Below are 15,175 nucleotides of genomic sequence, written 5' to 3'. Positions count from 1 at the left end.
ATCAAGGAGTAACTGTCAATAACATTTGGGGTAGCGGGAGAAACGGGTGCCGAAAGCATTTTGGGCATCAGTTGATCAATAATCCCTGCCTGAGACAGCTGGTTGCAAGGATGAAAGATAAATACATATGCATCCACAGTGTTTAATCCGACAATGGTAGCTCTGAATCAGTATAGGCACCCGATAACACAATGACATACCATTTCCTGAACAAATGAAGGATACGCTCGAACCTCTGCACCCTTTACAGAGTAGGTTGGGCAACAACCTCTTGAACTACATTCAGGATGTACAACCACTGATCACACGATAGGTTAAAAGAGAAGTAAATAGCACAGCAAAGCTTTCATTCTCCGACTAATAAAAGCTCGCTCACACAAGCCAGGGTTCATACTAGAATTGCTTGTGAGCACAATTAGATATATAGTTATCAAACCATGATTTCTCCGTACGGGGCACCCGGGTTACAAGTAGCATTGGTTTTAGACCTTCATCTGCAGCCTGAACATGGGTTGATGACTCGAGAAATTTTGAGAGACGGATTTCCGGGTATGCCACATCTAGCACATCATATCAGCCACCACGGGTGGACCTACTCAAGGGTCGGGCGCGTTGCCAGGTGCGCTAGGAAATCTTTCCTTCAAACGTATGTTATTAGTATTAGGTTGATAAGCTGGAATGGGAAAGGTACCCAGAGTCCGTCATCCATCCAAGATGGGGAAGATACTCCGTTCTAGCCACTATCCATTTCTCGATGACACTTTCGGTGTCAAATTCTCGCGGGTCATTTCCTTGGGCATTTCGACATTTCCTGCCACACGCCTTCCCCCCCCGGTGCCCTGGTATTCCCCGAGGGCACTCATAGACCTTTTCTGCACACTTGGAGTACGGGCTGAACTTCGGATCCCTCGTACTGCCGTTCCCGCTCGAGGCTAGTTCGGTGGCCTCCTGGATAGTAGTTTCTACTCGCCAGGTAACACATTTGTTGTAGCACGCGTCCTCCAACCACGCAACAAGCAGCGGGCACTGAAAATATTTAGCTTCTTCCAGTACCCTGGAGTACATAGAATAATTGTGCCCCCTCTGAACGTCGAAGGCAAGGGGGAATGTTCCCCGTCGAAGATATTGCATAACATAATCAAAAGCATGCGGGTCACCTTCGATGAATATGGATCCATCCTCCTCCTTCTCGATCGGCCACGCGCCGGAAAAGTAGGACTTGAAGTATTGGCTTTTTTCTACCAATGTTCCAACGGTTGTAAAGTACTGAGATTCCCCTACCCGGAGGACAACGCGTTCCGAGGCGCTGGGCGCTTCAGTTTCCATCGCCAAAAAGACTTTGCAAGTAAGGCTGAGAAATTTTCAAGTCGGGCCTTCCGCCGTAGGAACCTCCCTCATTGCAAGGTTCAAACAAGAAGAAAAGAGACGAAAACTGCGTGGAGTCGTAGGCATCAGACTGTTTGCGGGGGGAAGATCCAGCTTTTGTACTCTGTATAGAATGCAAGGCTGAGAGCATGCCTTTGGCCACCTACGAGCCCGCAGCTATCAGATTGATCTTATCTCTTTGGCGTCGAAGCTGCCACGCTGTTTGCTTGTAGTCGGAGCGCCGAGATCCGTCCAAGTCTGGACCTGTTGGCTGGCGCAGGGGAGACGCTCAGTTATTGTTTCTGCCTGTAAGCCAGCTTCGGTTGATGAAGTTGTTCTGTTCAACGCGATGCCACGAAATGCCCCGCGGCTGCTCATGATGCCACTTGTCCTGAATGCAATCTGATTCTCTCAACTTGCACAATCCTAACTAGTTAATTCCCACCCCCTGAGCTCAATATTGGAGACTCTTTTAAGAGCGAAGCTCTACGATTAAAGAGAGACACCTACTTTCCCATACCAGCTTTCCCCTGGAAGAAGCGGCCTTCCACGATGCTGCCCATTCCCGCTGCATTTTTCCTCTTCCTCCCCTTCTTCCTCGACCAGACAACAGCCTACAATCCCAACAAATCCCCTTCCCGCAATGCCGTTCTCCTCTCAAACATCCAGACCCTCACTCTCCATGCAAACCGAAAAACCAGCCATCGACGCGTCTCCGCTATCCCGCAGCTAACTTGCGTCGGCCCTTCCAAACGCATCTGCTCCTTGTATATACCCGACGTTATGCGCTGCACAAACCAAGGCTACGACTACGACGAGAATGATATCCAGTGGACGTGTACAGCCGAGTTGCCCCCGGAGTTTAAGCTGGGTAGCACAGAAGTAGTGTGCGAAGGGTATAGAGACTCCAATGATCCGTGGATATTGAAAGGAAGTTGCGGGGTAGAGTATCGGATGCTGCTGACGGAGGAGGGAGAGAGAAAATTCCCCTATATGACGGGCGGTGCGTTGGACGACAGAAGTTGGGCAGAGCAGCTGTGGGATTTCGTTAAAGGTGTGGGTACGATTTTTATCGTCATGGGGACCTTCATTGCGTTGATGAGTTATTGTAATCGGTCTACTATTGGCAATGTGAGGGGAGCGGGTGGTTGGTTTGGCGGTGGTGGTGGAGGCGGATGGGGGCCTCCTGGCCCTCCGCCACCCTATGATTACCATGGAAGGTATACGAAGACGGAAACATGGCAGCCGGGATTCTGGTCTGGAGCCCTCGCTGGGGGGCTAGCAGGATACGGGCTGGGAAATCGGCGTTCGTCAGGCCGGAGAACCGTATATACCCCAAGCAGCTCTGGCAGTAGCAGCGCCGGCCCGTCTAACTGGACAAGAGAGAGCACAGGCTTTGGAGGCACAAGACGTCGTTAGGCGCGAAATGCAAAGCCGGGGGGGGGGGGGGGGGGGGGGGAATTAGAAATAAGTTACTCTAATCGCTTGGAACTAAGCTTGTTTGGTTTCTATCACTATATAGCTAGCATTCGACATGCGGATAATAATATACATAGTGAAACCAAGACATTTATTAGGAAAGGGCGTGTGATCGATTCGAACTTAAAAGTCATCAATTGTACCAAGAATCTCTTCAGTGCCTCCACCAAATTGGGCGGACTTGGCCTGTTTTTTCTTTTGACTCCGACCTCGCTTCGTATCTGCCCCATTTTCTATACTGGGCAGTACATTTCCATCGCCAGGATTACGAAGCTGCTCCTCACGCGCTTCTCTTTCCTTCGCATGTTGCTGTTCGATTCTCTTCTTCTCCTCCTCCAGCTCTTGATGGATGACCTTGGGATCATCATAGACTGTATTAGTCATCTCCGAGTATGCGTCGAGGTCGACAGCTTCGCGAGGACCAAGTAGCGTCTCCTTGATCCGTTCAGGATCCTTTCTCTCCTCATTGCAAAATTTCAACTTTATATGTCTCCGCGTCCGGCCAGGGAACATTTTGCTGATCATCATAAAGTCCGTTCCGAACATCCTCAGGCCCTTGTAGAACAAATCGGTTAATTCTTCATCCCACGCCTCGTATCTTGTTCGCTTTCCAAAGGATGCTTGATTAATGCGTCGTGTTAGAGGGTTCTCTACCACTTCTTCCATCTCCTCCGCATTCCGAGCCGCATCAGCATGTCGGTCCATTTGCAACGAAGATGTATCCAAGACGATCTCTCCATTCACGATACGCATTTGCGGGCCGCTGGCTTTTATTTCATCCCGACTTAGCCGTTGTTCTCTTGATTCCGACTGCCTTTCGGTCGTATCTTTTTTCTGGTCTTGAGTCGTACTCTGCTCCCTGCTTTCTCTCTCCCTTTGTTTCCTTGCGAATTCTGCAGCTTCCATGCTTCTTAGCTCCATTTCTCGTTTCGACTTTCTCCCTGTGCGTAGGTCTCTACACAGATCTGACATCTTAACCACTGCTGAGACTATCTCGATCGACTCGGCGTTTTCGGGTGTCTCCTCACGTTTCCTCCGGCCGCGGGGTTTCCGTGGACGCACTGAATCCTCCGCACATTCCTCCCCATCATTTTCCGCTACTCTTTTGCGCTTAGCCTTAGACCTCTTTGACGTAGCGGTTTTCTTAGTGGCCGGGACTGGAGCCTCAGTATCTTGGGTTGTCGTCGACTCCACAGATGGCGTTACAGATGCAGCAGATGCGGTAGGTGCTATGGCCTGACTCTCCGCTTCTCTGCGCGAAGGAGGAAGTATCCGCGTTTCTGGTTCCGAGACTCTGATTCGCTTTGCTGGGCGGACGCTTGTTTGCGAATCAGAGAGCGCTGGGGTCTCTGTGATATCTAGGGTCACGAAGCTCGGACGGCCTGGCGCTGGGGAGCCACTTTGGGCATCAGCTCTCGGAGTATTGATTAACGTAGATCCTGCATTTCCTGTCCCCAGTGACGTTGGCTTTTGTGAAGGTGATTTAACGGTACTAGACTGGGTTTGAGGAGCCTTGGAAACGGAGGACCTTCTTGAAGGTAGGGGGATGCGAACGGCCTTGGGGGATGCGGGGCTTCGACGTGTTCGGGGCGAAGGTGAAGAGGGTTGAGCTGACTGTCTTGCATGTTCTGGAGACTTAACAGGAGTCGAAGAAGATGCTGGTGCCGGAGGTGCCGTTGCCGGTGGGGACGATTGTGCTTGGAAAGAGATTTGCGATGCTTGCGACGGTTGCAGAGTGGTGTCTCGTGCTGGCGGGGCTGGGGTAGTGGAAGGAGCAGGCGCACGACGCGCTGGTATCTTGGGAGCGAATTTTTTCCCGGATTTATCTACCAATAATTGATTAGCATGCATAGAGCGCAGTCGAGCGGGGGAGGGGAAAATCTGGGCTCACTGATGACAGAGCTCGAGAAGGAAGCCATGGCGGCGTTTGGCCCGCGTCTGGCAGTCTCACTCGGCTAATGCGGCGATATGTGCGTGGTCCACGTTGCGGTCGTCGCGCTCATCGTCCACCACGGTCGTCGGCAAGTCGAGTTGTGGGCGTCGGTCTGGGGCTGGATGGATGGATTGGAGGGGGGGCAAAAGCCACGACCCAGCGCAGGCCGCCGCCAAGCCCCGTGGCGCAGAGTCAATCTGTGAGTCACGTGAAAATGCCAAGCGCTACGCTAAGACTGGAACGGGTGGAAAATCCTCCCTTTGAACTTCACTCTCACCACGACCTCAACTCTTTCCTCTCTGCCCGTGTTGTCCTTCTCCTCCTCTCTGCCGCTTTCCTTCGCGTCAGTCTCGCCAGTCGGTCTGAAGGCTTTCTGGCGGCTTCTTTTGTTGTCTCCTTGGTGTTGAGGGCGCGCCTCTCATTACATGAACCGGCATTACCCTGATGACGGTCATCGAGGCGTCAACGGTCCCTTTAACCAAGCCTGGTCTTGTCGGCAAGATGGAGGACCGGAAAAGGCCTGCTTCCCATGATCCTAGCGATTCTACCCCTCCCTCGAAGAGGCAAGCGACCTCTGTGAATGGTGGTGCCAAAATTCACCCTGACGCCGATATGCCATGGAAGGACGATTTGGAGGTATGTTGCAGGATGCTATCTGCGAAATGATAAAACGTTTCCCTTCATTTGATGGCAAGTCGATTCGCCGATAACGGAGGCTAATTAGCACTCCTGAATAGCGATTCCAGAAAGATGCAATCCTGCGTCAGATGCAAGAGTACAAGCGCGAAAAAACAACACTAGAAGCCCGCATCAAGGAATTGACAAAATCCGCTGCTTATCACGATGAACACATTCGTGTTATTGACGCCTGGCTGCAACAGGTACTTGTTTTCCACTCCACTCTTTCGTCCTGTTTAGTTTTGAGGTTAGGACTTAACTGATTTTTTTTCTTTTTCTTTGCGATTTTAGTTGCTTGACGAAGTTAAAGTTTTACTCGGGCCTCTAGGCGAAGCCTCTGAAGGTAGCCAAATTCCCTGTCCAAGACAAGCTATTGTTCGCTGATACAGATTGAAAGATTCATCCCCACCCCAAAGCGCTCTGTTGTTTACCGGCAATGAGAATTTTCAAAAGCATTTAAAGGATCGCGCCGATTTAATTAAGTCTACTATGTTGTTACTATCCGCGCGTGCTCCGAAAGCTTCGCGTGACGTGGCAGAGCTGCAGTCTCAGCTCAATAAAAAACTAGCAGAAGAAAAAGCAACAATCGCGGAACTCGATCAAGCGCTAGCCGACAAGCAACAGCTCGAAGAGCGCCTCGAAGCAGCGTCACTTCGATATATGGTCGCAGAGAAAAGGATAGATAGGGCGAAGAGTCTGACAGTTGCTCGATTGGAAAAGCAATATATTCTTGGAGCACAAAAGTCTAGTGGAGAAAATATGTCGGCCCGACGCGAGGAAAGTTCCGGTCCTAATGGTCCGTCCGATTCGACAGAAAAACTTTCCGAATTAGAGATGTCCTACAACAAAACCATTGCAATTTCGGAAATTCAGAAAGAACAAATTGAGAAATTGGAAGCTGAGAACTCGAAACTATCCACTCAATTAACGGATCTACATGTTAAGGTAAGATAGTCGGTTTCTGCTAGCCTTTTTACCGAACATTGTCTAACATAGTCAGCTTTCGAAATTATCCGATGAAGATTATTCCCAGACCGATCTCTTTAAACAGCTGAAGTCTCAGCACGAAGATGTGATTAAGCGAGTAAATCACCTCGAAGCGACGAATGTACAATTACGCGAAGAAGCCAAGAAACTTCAAACAGAAAGGACAGCATATCAAGTACAAATAGAAAACGAGGTTCAAGCTTCTCTCGGTGAAAAGGAAGCCTATCTCTCTAAAGTAGAGTCGGATTTGGCTCGTATCAGAAACGCTCGGGATGAACTGCTTGCTGACCAGCAAATGCGGAAGGCCGCTCAAGAGCAAGAAAAATTTTCATTGATTCAGATGAAGGAACTACTGGAAGCCCGAGAAGCTCGTATTACATCGCTTGAGTCGGAAGTTGAGCGACTACATCTTCAAATAGATGGCGTCAAAGATGTCCGTTCGGCGACGACTGAACTATCCATGGACGAATTGAGGGCGAAGTACGAGACTCTGGATAAACAATACGAGTTACTGAATACCGAGCTTTCCTCGATGCAAGCAGCCTTCAAGCGGACGTCTAAACTCGCGTCTCAGAAGATCACTGAATTTGCCAATCTCGAAGATAAGATTCAGCGACTAATAGCAGAGAAGTCGAAAGCCGATCAAAAATATTTTGCTGCCATGAAGAGTAAGGAAGCGCGTGATTTGGAACTTCGGACACTACGAGTTCAAAATATGAAAAGTTCCGATATCATATCTCAACTCAAAGAATCCGAAAGTATGACCCGGAATCTTGTCTCAAACGTTGAAAAGCAGCTTTCAGAGACAAAGGAAGCTTTGAATAGCGCCCTTGCGCAACATCGAGCATCCCAGCAGCAGGTCACAGAAGCAAATCTTGCCATTCAGGGATTAAGGCTACAAGTCGCAGAACTGAAAGCTCTTCTTGCCAACAGAGATGCCTCCCTCGCGTCCGCCAATAGTACTTGCCGAAAAGCTGAAAATACGGTTGAGGGTCTTAAGTCAATACTCGCGGACACCAAGAAAAGCCTCGAGTCTTGGAAGGCGAAGGGGTTGGGTAATTCTTCCTCGGAATACGAAATGCTGAGAGTAAGTTTCTTCTCTTTGATAAGCTCACCGGGTACCTGTTAACGATTTCTCAGACTCTGGCACTCTGTACCGTGTGTCGCAGAACTTGGAAAAATACAGCAATCAAAACTTGTGGTCATGTGTTCTGCAAAGAGTGTGTCGAGGAAAGACTCACTTCTCGGTCTAGAAAATGTCCTAATTGCAATAAGTCATTCGGTAACAACGACTACATGCATATCACCCTTTAACGATTCTCCCGGTTTTTTTCTGCGTTTATCGCCAAGCTCGCCTTTACATTCTCGTTTTGTACAATACCTTTTAGTTCTGTTTATCCCTTTCTTTCGTGGCGCTTTCATGAGAGTTGAACGAGGAGACTCGGCCTGTCGTGGTAACAATCTCGAAACGGATGGCGCTGGAAACAATGCGGGCTTTTTGGCCGTCTTTAGCATGGGTTTTTTTCACAGCGGTTTTCCTGCAGTTCATGAGGCGGAGGTGGCGTTTATCTTCTGGGTCCGGCGGTTTTGCCTTAGGCTCCGTTAGGCAGTTGTTGGAGTTTTGCGGTCTGTTCAGGGTATTCCGTCGATTGGGACGGTCGGGTTGGCCTAGGGTTTAGCTTACACGATGTACATACATACAACTGGCGTGTTTACGAATTTTGATAATTCTTCGACGCAATCAAGGATGCTATTATTCGGCTTTATATCTTGCCCTGAGCTTCGGGCGGACGTTCCTTTACACCTCACGAGTTGAATATCCTGCTGTAGAGAAGCTCATGCCGGCCCACCCATAAGTCAATGACCGGAACTACCTGCCCAGCATTTTCCGGCTCAACATCCCATTCCCTTTGAATTCTTTGTACAATTAAATTCTGCAACGCTCGACTAGCTAATATCTCTTGTGCCTGATAGGGGCCCATAACAGACGCTCTCACCGCGGCGCTGAGTAAGGCTTTTGCATGATTCAGCATAAATACATATGCCATCTGGCGTAGATTCACTCCCATAGCGGCGCAAACCACGCCCCAAAGAGGTCCGAGATGGCCGTTCGGATGCCCATTCAGCAGATCTTCATCCCCATCGGCTGAAGGTTGTTTCAACAATTCTGAAAACGAATGCAGAGCAGCAGATGCCAATTGCGCATGAGCAGAGGGTCGATCTCGGGTGGTCTCTCCGCCTGCGTTATTTGTGAAAGAGGCGGCTCCGTAGGAGGCCTTGAAAGATCGTTCCCAGACGACTAGTAATGCCATACCTTGTGCGACGCTCGCTCTGCGAGCCACGCAACATGGCGTGGAGGCGTCGAGATCATTGTCAAGGGTTTCGAGGTGATCGGGATATCTATGTGATTTGAGGACATAAGGCAATGTAGTGCTTGCTATCGAGGATATCGAGAGTCTGAGGAAATCGTAAAAAGAGCCAAGCAGAGATGTGTTGGGTGGTAAGGGCTTGTTGTGAAGGATGTAGGATTCTAACCCACTGGAGTAGGCGAAGGAGCCAAGAGGAAGGGCAGAGTCAGAGAGCAGGAAGAGAGAGTGAGAGGAGGACATGGACGGTATAAAATCTGCTCCGTAAGTTTGTTTAGCTGTGATATACTTAGGAAAATGCTCCAAAATGAAACGGACCATTGGAATTGACGTCAGCAACTTGCAGTGAGCCTTCATTCTGTCGATTCAAAAGGGTCATGGCCTTTTCTAGCTGGCGTTCCAGACCTTTAATCTCATTTTCAAGCTCTTCGCGTGATTTCCCTATTGCCATGTTATCCGATGGACTGTGCTGCGGACTTCCTATGATAGCGTGTTGTCTTGCTAAGGATGCGGGTTGGTAAGGCTCTCCAGAGCTAAAATTGCCCGGATTCACCGCCGTGGCTCGGGTCAGCAGAAAAAGCTTAGCTCCAGGCCGCCCGATACATGATCCGATCGCGCCGCTTACAGGACAAAATTGCCGTCGCACGGTTGGGGTGTTCCGACTGATTGATGGTATTACAATGCAATTGACGTGATAGCTTGCGAGTTTGCCGTTAGATCTCTGCGATGTCAGGGCGTCGTCTTCTCGATGCCCTCACGCTCCTCAACGCCACACGCAATGTCGCCGCAAAGCACCTTGCTTTGCAGAGAAAGCACCTCGATATCCACGCACGAACGTCGTCGCTGACAAAAGAGATCAAGTCTCAGTCAGATCGATTGGGTCTTGCACTCAAAGCAGCTACTGAATTAGCGCGGAAACTCGACGACTCGTCACCGAGCACTGCCACGGGAAGGGCTAATGTGGGAGCGGAAGATTTTAGAACAGCGGAGGATGGAAGGAATTTTGCTGAAAATTCAAATTCTCTCGGGATCAGAAATAGTGAAGGGCTAGACGAAGGGCAGGAGGGCGTGAAAATAAGTTCAGCCCAGGCGTTCGGATCGGAATATGCGCCTAAACGAGATGCAGTGCCTCCAAAAATCGGAAGCGATGAAACGTCTGCTCCAAAGACGACAGAGCCACTGGATGATTTGAGTGACACTACAACTAGCAATGTAACGGGGTCTACAAACAGTGAAAATGCTGTCAGCCGCGAGGAGCTCCCGGATGATATGGTGAAGCAGCTCTTCCGAAGCCAGAAAATGTCAAATTCTATATATCGGAATCGCCACGGCGGAAAATCTTTCGTCTCTGACGAGATGTCCGGGAGGAGCCCTTTAGCCCCTGGACTTGCGTCTGCGCAACGCACAACAGGCGCATCCCATCCCGCTAGTAGTCCAGTCGAGCCCAAGTCGAATTTAGCAACGATGGCTTCGGCTCAGCCCACAGAACAAGACCAAAATCCGATAAACTTTCAAGAAATCCACGAAGAAACAGCCAAAGTAAGCTGCCACTATAAACGTTTAGTGTTTGGTCGACTGATTGAGCGTACTAGATAGACGCGAATGAGACCCCTTTAAAACGAGAATACCAAATGGTAGAATCTCGCATACCATCATCTCGCCTTGGAAGGCTGTGGGAATACGGCGGTCTTGCAACATCAATGGCATTCGGAATAATGGGCGAAAGCATACGTCGAGTTGCTGGCAGTGATGAGGCGAGCACCGGCTCCTTGCTGCTTAATCCTGCAAATATAGAGCGTCTTGTGGCAAAGCTATCTAAAATGCGAGGCGCCGCCCTTAAGCTTGGACAGATGCTTAGTTTTCAAGGTAGGATATTAAGATTCACGAATCTTGGTCATGTGGTTAATTATATTAATACGTGCGGTAGATTCAAAGATGCTACCCCCAACGATCCAAGAGGTCCTGCAACGTGTCCAAGACAGGGCCGATTACATGCCTGCTTCGCAGCGGGACAAGGTTTTAACCGATAATCTGGGATCTGATTGGAGAAACTTGTTTGCAACTTTTGATGAGGTCCCAATGGCTGCCGCGTCCATAGGACAGGTTCACGGCGCCACACTGAAAGAAACTGGGCAACGAGTGGCAGTGAAAGTACAATATCCAGGTGTCGCTGATTCCATTGATTCCGATTTAAAGAACCTATCGATTCTACTTACCGCATCCCGCCTCCTACCCAAGGGTTTATATCTGGATAAAACCATTGCAAACGCGCGGATCGAGCTCGCTTGGGAATGCGACTACATTCGCGAGGCAGAATGCGGCCAAAAATTCAGGCAATTCCTCCAAGACGACACGCCCACGTTCGTTGTCCCCGAAATTGTCCCCTACGCCTCGGGCAAACAGGTCTTGACCATGGAACGCATGGACGGCATAGCAGTCACCAAAATCCAAAATTTCACTCAGGGCCAGCGAGATTGGATTGGAACTCAAATCCTTCGCCTCTGCCTCCGCGAAATCTGCGAATTCAGATATATGCAAACCGATCCGAACTGGACCAATTTTCTCTACAACGCTCAAACCAACCGGCTTGAACTTCTTGATTTTGGCGCCTCACGCGCGTACCCTGCCTCGTTCATTATAACCTATATCCGCATCTTACTCGCTGCGTCTCGCAACGATCGCGAGACGTTACATGAGCTATCTCTCAAGTTGGGCTATCTCACGGGCTTCGAATCACAAGCCATGATCAACGCACACATCGACTCCATCCTCACGCTCGCCGAGCCGTTTAGAGAGAGTTCTCCTGATATATATGATTTCAGCGATCAAACAATCACAGAGCGGGTAAAGGAGTTGATTCCTTTGATGCTAAGAGAGAGATTGGCGCCGCCGCCCGAGGAGACGTATTCACTTCATAGGAAACTTAGCGGAGCATTCTTGCTATGTGCAAGATTGGGAAGCAGAGTACCATGTCGGGAGCTGTTCGCAAACGCCTTGAGCAAAGTGGAATGGGATAATGAGGAAGGAAATCACACTGTGGGTGCGAATTGGTAAATCTGGAAAATTGTCCGGTTTATGTATACTGTAGGATATGTAGGATTAAGAGATACTTTAAGATAGAGATAGATCTATATCCTGTACATTAGCTTCAATTCAATGTAAACTAGGTATTCATCGTTTTGTTTTTTCTTTGTGCGTGAAAAGCCGAGTAATTTCCATTCTGGCGTATCCCTACTATACAGGGATACGCCCTCATCAAGCAGCCCGAGTATCACGTATTCAGAAATGATCCACATCGGGGCCTCACGCTGCACTGTTTCGCTGGATGTGACCGTGGTATGAACACGCAGTCTCCACTCTTCCTCAACGGCGATCGCTTTTCAGACATTATTTCTCAATCGATCGCACAAGTTGCATCGACGTTTGGCAAATTTACGAAGTATGTCTTGACGCTCGGGTATTGTTTCAAGTTGTCGTAGAGTAATTCCCGGGTCATCGTCTGGAGGTTTGGACGATTCGCTGAGGACCGGGGCCAGGCTTCTTGCCGAGTTTCACGACGCCAAACAGGGATAAATCTCGCGGTACGCGTATAGCTTTCGAAAAGCTAAGTGTCCTCAAACGGCCTTTGGTGTTCGAACGGGAGCTGGAGCTTCTAGTAGAAATCCAATTCAACCAACGGGTTTCTATTTTCAGCCCTTCTTTTCAAACACATCATCCCAGTATCGTTTCACACCGTCGCAGATCCCTTTCTTATCCTTCCAACTTTCGAATTTATCTTCAAGCTCACACGCAACCCACTTGATCTCGGTCCAAAACCGCTTCACGACATCCTCTTCAAATTCGTCGATGGTATCTTCTGGAATCGTCCATTGACGTATGTAATTGCCCTGGGGATCCCGAACAGGATCAGTAGCGTGCTTTTCGAAAATCGTTGCAGGATTGAATTTTGGGAAATTGGCGTGAATAAAAAACGGTTTCGGTGAACGAGCTGCGGAAGGGTTTGCGACACGGAATATCCCCTTCTTAGTTAATCGGTAGTCCTCTACGGGGTCGTATTGGACCATGGCAGAGCCATCCATTCCACCATCGGCGGCCCTATGCCCAATCGCACGTAGTGGTTCACTGACTTGGTAAAATGGTTCATCCACAGCCGTAGCAGCGGCAATGAACGTTTCTTTATCTCCTTCTCCTGCTGCGCCCTGCGAGAAGAGGGGGTAGTAGTGGGACGGCCCGTAAAAATTGTAATACGTAGAAAGCATAAGAGTCTTCTGGTGAGTCTTCTTGGAAATCAGGAGTTCTCCGGATTCTGTCGATGCTCTAACTGTCGTTGAAGGAATTGGTTGTGACGCAATCTTGTAATATAGCGGCGAAGCACTAGACGCCCAAAAATCGGGCCAGGTAACCATTTTGAACGAACGGAAAGGTTCCGATGAAAATAGAGTCTTCGGATCGTGCAGAGGAAACGCGTCCGCATCCAAGAATAACATCTCTTCAAATGAGGAGAAGAGCATTGCAAACGGTTTATATTGGTATTGTTTTATATCGATGGGTCCAGGGACCTGCCTGAGGATCCTGTTAAGGATCAAGCATTTGGCATTTAATTCTGCAAAAACTTGCTCGCATATATACGGCTCGTACTCTTCCTCAGAAGCAAGAAATACCTCCATCGGTAATTTGGAACCGTAATGCCGAAGCATGCGCAAGGATATCGTCAAGATCGGTAAAAATGGACCACCCGCAGTCGATACAAGGCCACGCGTGCCGGGTACGTAATACGGATGGAGAGGCCGGTCAATGAGCGTATTCACAAAGCTATTATGCATCAGCTTCATCATTTCGATGTCCGCCTGAGGCATCGAGATGAAATCCGGACGCTCCACCGCATTATTTGGATCGAAACGTATGGAGTTGGCCTTCTCCGATTGTTCCGGGGATGTGCAATTTGGATCGTTCGCGACGAGGATTGGGTGAAATGCTTTCCAGAACTTTGAGTGCTCTTGATAGTAGTTTTTGGGCATAGATATGCTCTGTGATTCGGTGGCACGCGACCCGGCTGAGCGGCGCCAACGAGACGGCAAATAGACCAGGAAAACAAGGAAAAGGAAGAGGGAGATAAAAAGCTTCAATCGAACGGGAGATCTGGAACGAAATCTGGTCATGGTTTGGGTCCTATCGACTGCGCAAAATAACTATTTTTCATTCGCATATCCGTCGTTAATATGATGGAAAAGAAAGTTGGGGGGCGGTACTCAAGTCGCTGCCTAGGACGTTGCATCGGCTCACCTAGATATGGATTTCTGGTACGGAGTAAAGGTTATTATACTTCAGCTGCGCTTGGATTCCCACTACTCCGGAGAAGTGAACAAAATTGAAGAAGAATAACATTGCGAAACATCAAACGCTGCCGGCAGCGTCTGGGGAGAACGGTTTTATTTATAGATTACAGATGCAAGTCACAGATCGTCGTAAAAACTATCGAGTTCTAGCCTTGTCTAACGGCCCCTTTTCCCAGCACCTCCGCTAACACCCGGCATCAGGCCTCCAATAATTTTAATGCCGTTCAGCATTACGTGCTGAGGATCTGGTAATATTTTTTTTTCCTACTGGTGGATTGTCGGGGAAAGGAATTCCCAATATGTAAGACACTGATGGTATCAGGACTATTCCAGCGTCCTGAAAGGTCTGCTCCCGTCCGAGATATGCTCTGTACTACGGGGCACTGCCGGTTGCACAAAGATGTGCAGACAGAAAAGACGGTGCGGATGGATTGGTGCGAGTTGTCCTCCAGCGTAGTGGAGCAGGGCAGGGAGGTGGCCAGGACATGCCAGCAACAGTAACAGGAGTTTCTCTGCGGCCAAACACCAGAGTAGACCAGGGTGCCTGGACATCCGTCGGCGAAATTTTCCGAGTAAAACGCGAGCAGGTCATTGGCACACTTGGGGCACGATCTACTGTTCCTGAAGATCCGACAAAGCTCGAGAACAGGCTGAAATGGCATGTGGAAAAGATGCTGGAAATTGCCTAGACATGCAGGCCACAGACTGAAAGGTGACTCGCTCCTCCTGCGGCGCTCCAAAAAAAGGAATATAACCCCGGAAGCGCAACCCCTGAGAAAAGAGGTCTCGACGCTGAAACGGAGGCCCGACGCTCAGGGCCGATTCAACGTTCGGCCACCGCAAACACCATCTCCTGCAAAACGCCCCACAATCGGCCAACTGTCAGGTGCGTCCTTTCGCTAGCGCTGACGAACCGCGTTCTGCCAACACGACTCCGGTCCCTCGCACTCTCATGAGTCTCCCCTGGGGGCGGCTGGCACCGCCAAGGTCCAGCCGTCGATGATGGGCGATCGTTGCCGGTTGGCGTTTTT

The 15,175-nt window shown here is 49.5% G+C and overlaps 8 protein-coding genes across 8 annotated transcripts; 3 read left to right on the top strand and 5 right to left on the bottom strand.

Moving 5' to 3' along the window:
- Positions 1–314: 314 nt before the first annotated feature.
- CIMG_02682 (uncharacterized protein) lies at positions 315–1,416 on the bottom strand. The gene has a single exon (XM_001248910.2). The coding sequence runs from the start codon at positions 1,324–1,326 to the stop codon at positions 661–663; it is 666 nt and encodes a 221-aa protein (XP_001248911.2). The 5' UTR covers positions 1,327–1,416; the 3' UTR covers positions 315–660.
- A 235-nt stretch (positions 1,417–1,651) lies between these two features.
- CIMG_02683 (uncharacterized protein) lies at positions 1,652–2,949 on the top strand. The gene has a single exon (XM_001248911.2). The coding sequence runs from the start codon at positions 1,918–1,920 to the stop codon at positions 2,782–2,784; it is 867 nt and encodes a 288-aa protein (XP_001248912.2). The 5' UTR covers positions 1,652–1,917; the 3' UTR covers positions 2,785–2,949.
- On the bottom strand, positions 2,841–4,867 carry CIMG_02684 (transcription factor TFIIIB component). Its single transcript, XM_001248912.2, has 2 exons — positions 4,736–4,867; positions 2,841–4,670 (listed from the first exon to the last, which is right to left on the bottom strand). The coding sequence occupies exons 1-2, from the start codon at positions 4,761–4,763 to the stop codon at positions 2,968–2,970; spliced, it is 1,731 nt and encodes a 576-aa protein (XP_001248913.1). The 5' UTR covers positions 4,764–4,867; the 3' UTR covers positions 2,841–2,967.
- A 195-nt stretch (positions 4,868–5,062) lies between these two features.
- On the top strand, positions 5,063–8,482 carry CIMG_02685 (E3 ubiquitin-protein ligase bre1). The gene is made up of 6 exons (XM_001248913.2): positions 5,063–5,413; positions 5,515–5,658; positions 5,747–5,798; positions 5,853–6,400; positions 6,456–7,529; positions 7,583–8,482. Exons 1-6 carry the CDS (start codon positions 5,222–5,224, stop codon positions 7,754–7,756), a joined length of 2,184 nt encoding a protein of 727 aa, XP_001248914.1. The 5' UTR covers positions 5,063–5,221; the 3' UTR covers positions 7,757–8,482.
- CIMG_02686 (urease accessory protein) lies at positions 8,171–9,267 on the bottom strand. The gene is made up of 3 exons (XM_001248914.2): positions 9,127–9,267; positions 8,978–9,065; positions 8,171–8,842 (listed from the first exon to the last, which is right to left on the bottom strand). Exons 1-3 carry the CDS (start codon positions 9,257–9,259, stop codon positions 8,248–8,250), a joined length of 816 nt encoding a protein of 271 aa, XP_001248915.2. The 5' UTR covers positions 9,260–9,267; the 3' UTR covers positions 8,171–8,247.
- A 172-nt stretch (positions 9,268–9,439) lies between these two features.
- CIMG_02687 (Atypical/ABC1/ABC1-A protein kinase) lies at positions 9,440–11,990 on the top strand. Its single transcript, XM_001248915.2, has 3 exons — positions 9,440–10,347; positions 10,401–10,674; positions 10,736–11,990. Exons 1-3 carry the CDS (start codon positions 9,535–9,537, stop codon positions 11,860–11,862), a joined length of 2,214 nt encoding a protein of 737 aa, XP_001248916.1. The 5' UTR covers positions 9,440–9,534; the 3' UTR covers positions 11,863–11,990.
- CIMG_02688 (alpha-1,2-mannosyltransferase) lies at positions 11,881–14,187 on the bottom strand. Its single transcript, XM_001248916.2, has 2 exons — positions 14,092–14,187; positions 11,881–13,997 (listed from the first exon to the last, which is right to left on the bottom strand). Exon 2 carries the CDS (start codon positions 13,965–13,967, stop codon positions 12,498–12,500), a length of 1,470 nt encoding a protein of 489 aa, XP_001248917.1. The 5' UTR covers positions 13,968–13,997; positions 14,092–14,187; the 3' UTR covers positions 11,881–12,497.
- CIMG_12643 (uncharacterized protein) lies at positions 13,983–15,116 on the bottom strand. The gene has a single exon (XM_004445559.1). It carries the CDS (start codon positions 14,804–14,806, stop codon positions 14,375–14,377), a length of 432 nt encoding a protein of 143 aa, XP_004445616.1. The 5' UTR covers positions 14,807–15,116; the 3' UTR covers positions 13,983–14,374.
- Positions 15,117–15,175: the final 59 nt, after the last annotated feature.

This window comes from Coccidioides immitis (assembly GCF_000149335.2).
Source record: "Coccidioides immitis RS genomic scaffold supercont3.1, whole genome shotgun sequence".
NCBI lineage: Eukaryota > Fungi > Ascomycota > Eurotiomycetes > Onygenales > Onygenaceae > Coccidioides > Coccidioides immitis.
Note: the sequence above shows the minus strand (reverse complement) of the source record. Positions and strands in the feature narration are given on the sequence as shown.

Coding starts and splice junctions, on each gene's coding strand:
- CIMG_02682 (XM_001248910.2), bottom strand. CDS start 1,326: ATGGAAACTGAAGCGCCCAGCGCCTCGGAACGCGTTGTCCTCCGGGTA.
- CIMG_02683 (XM_001248911.2), top strand. CDS start 1,918: ATGCTGCCCATTCCCGCTGCATTTTTCCTCTTCCTCCCCTTCTTCCTC.
- CIMG_02684 (XM_001248912.2), bottom strand. CDS start 4,763: ATGGCTTCCTTCTCGAGCTCTGTCATCA. Junction 4,671..4,735: donor CTTCTCGAGCTCTGTCATCA/GTGAGCCCAGAT, acceptor AATTATTGGTAG/ATAAATCCGGGAAAAAATTC.
- CIMG_02685 (XM_001248913.2), top strand. CDS start 5,222: ATGACGGTCATCGAGGCGTCAACGGTCCCTTTAACCAAGCCTGGTCTT. Junction 5,799..5,852: donor TCTAGGCGAAGCCTCTGAAG/GTAGCCAAATTC, acceptor ACAGATTGAAAG/ATTCATCCCCACCCCAAAGC. Junction 7,530..7,582: donor CGGAATACGAAATGCTGAGA/GTAAGTTTCTTC, acceptor ACGATTTCTCAG/ACTCTGGCACTCTGTACCGT.
- CIMG_02686 (XM_001248914.2), bottom strand. CDS start 9,259: ATGGCAATAGGGAAATCACGCGAAGAGCTTGAAAATGAGATTAAAGGT. Junction 9,066..9,126: donor TGCTGACGTCAATTCCAATG/GTCCGTTTCATT, acceptor CTTACGGAGCAG/ATTTTATACCGTCCATGTCC. Junction 8,843..8,977: donor TCCTTCGCCTACTCCAGTGG/GTTAGAATCCTA, acceptor CAAATCACATAG/ATATCCCGATCACCTCGAAA.
- CIMG_02687 (XM_001248915.2), top strand. CDS start 9,535: ATGTCAGGGCGTCGTCTTCTCGATGCCCTCACGCTCCTCAACGCCACA. Junction 10,348..10,400: donor TCCACGAAGAAACAGCCAAA/GTAAGCTGCCAC, acceptor TGAGCGTACTAG/ATAGACGCGAATGAGACCCC. Junction 10,675..10,735: donor ACAGATGCTTAGTTTTCAAG/GTAGGATATTAA, acceptor TACGTGCGGTAG/ATTCAAAGATGCTACCCCCA.
- CIMG_02688 (XM_001248916.2), bottom strand. CDS start 13,967: ATGACCAGATTTCGTTCCAGATCTCCCGTTCGATTGAAGCTTTTTATC.
- CIMG_12643 (XM_004445559.1), bottom strand. CDS start 14,806: ATGCCATTTCAGCCTGTTCTCGAGCTTTGTCGGATCTTCAGGAACAGT.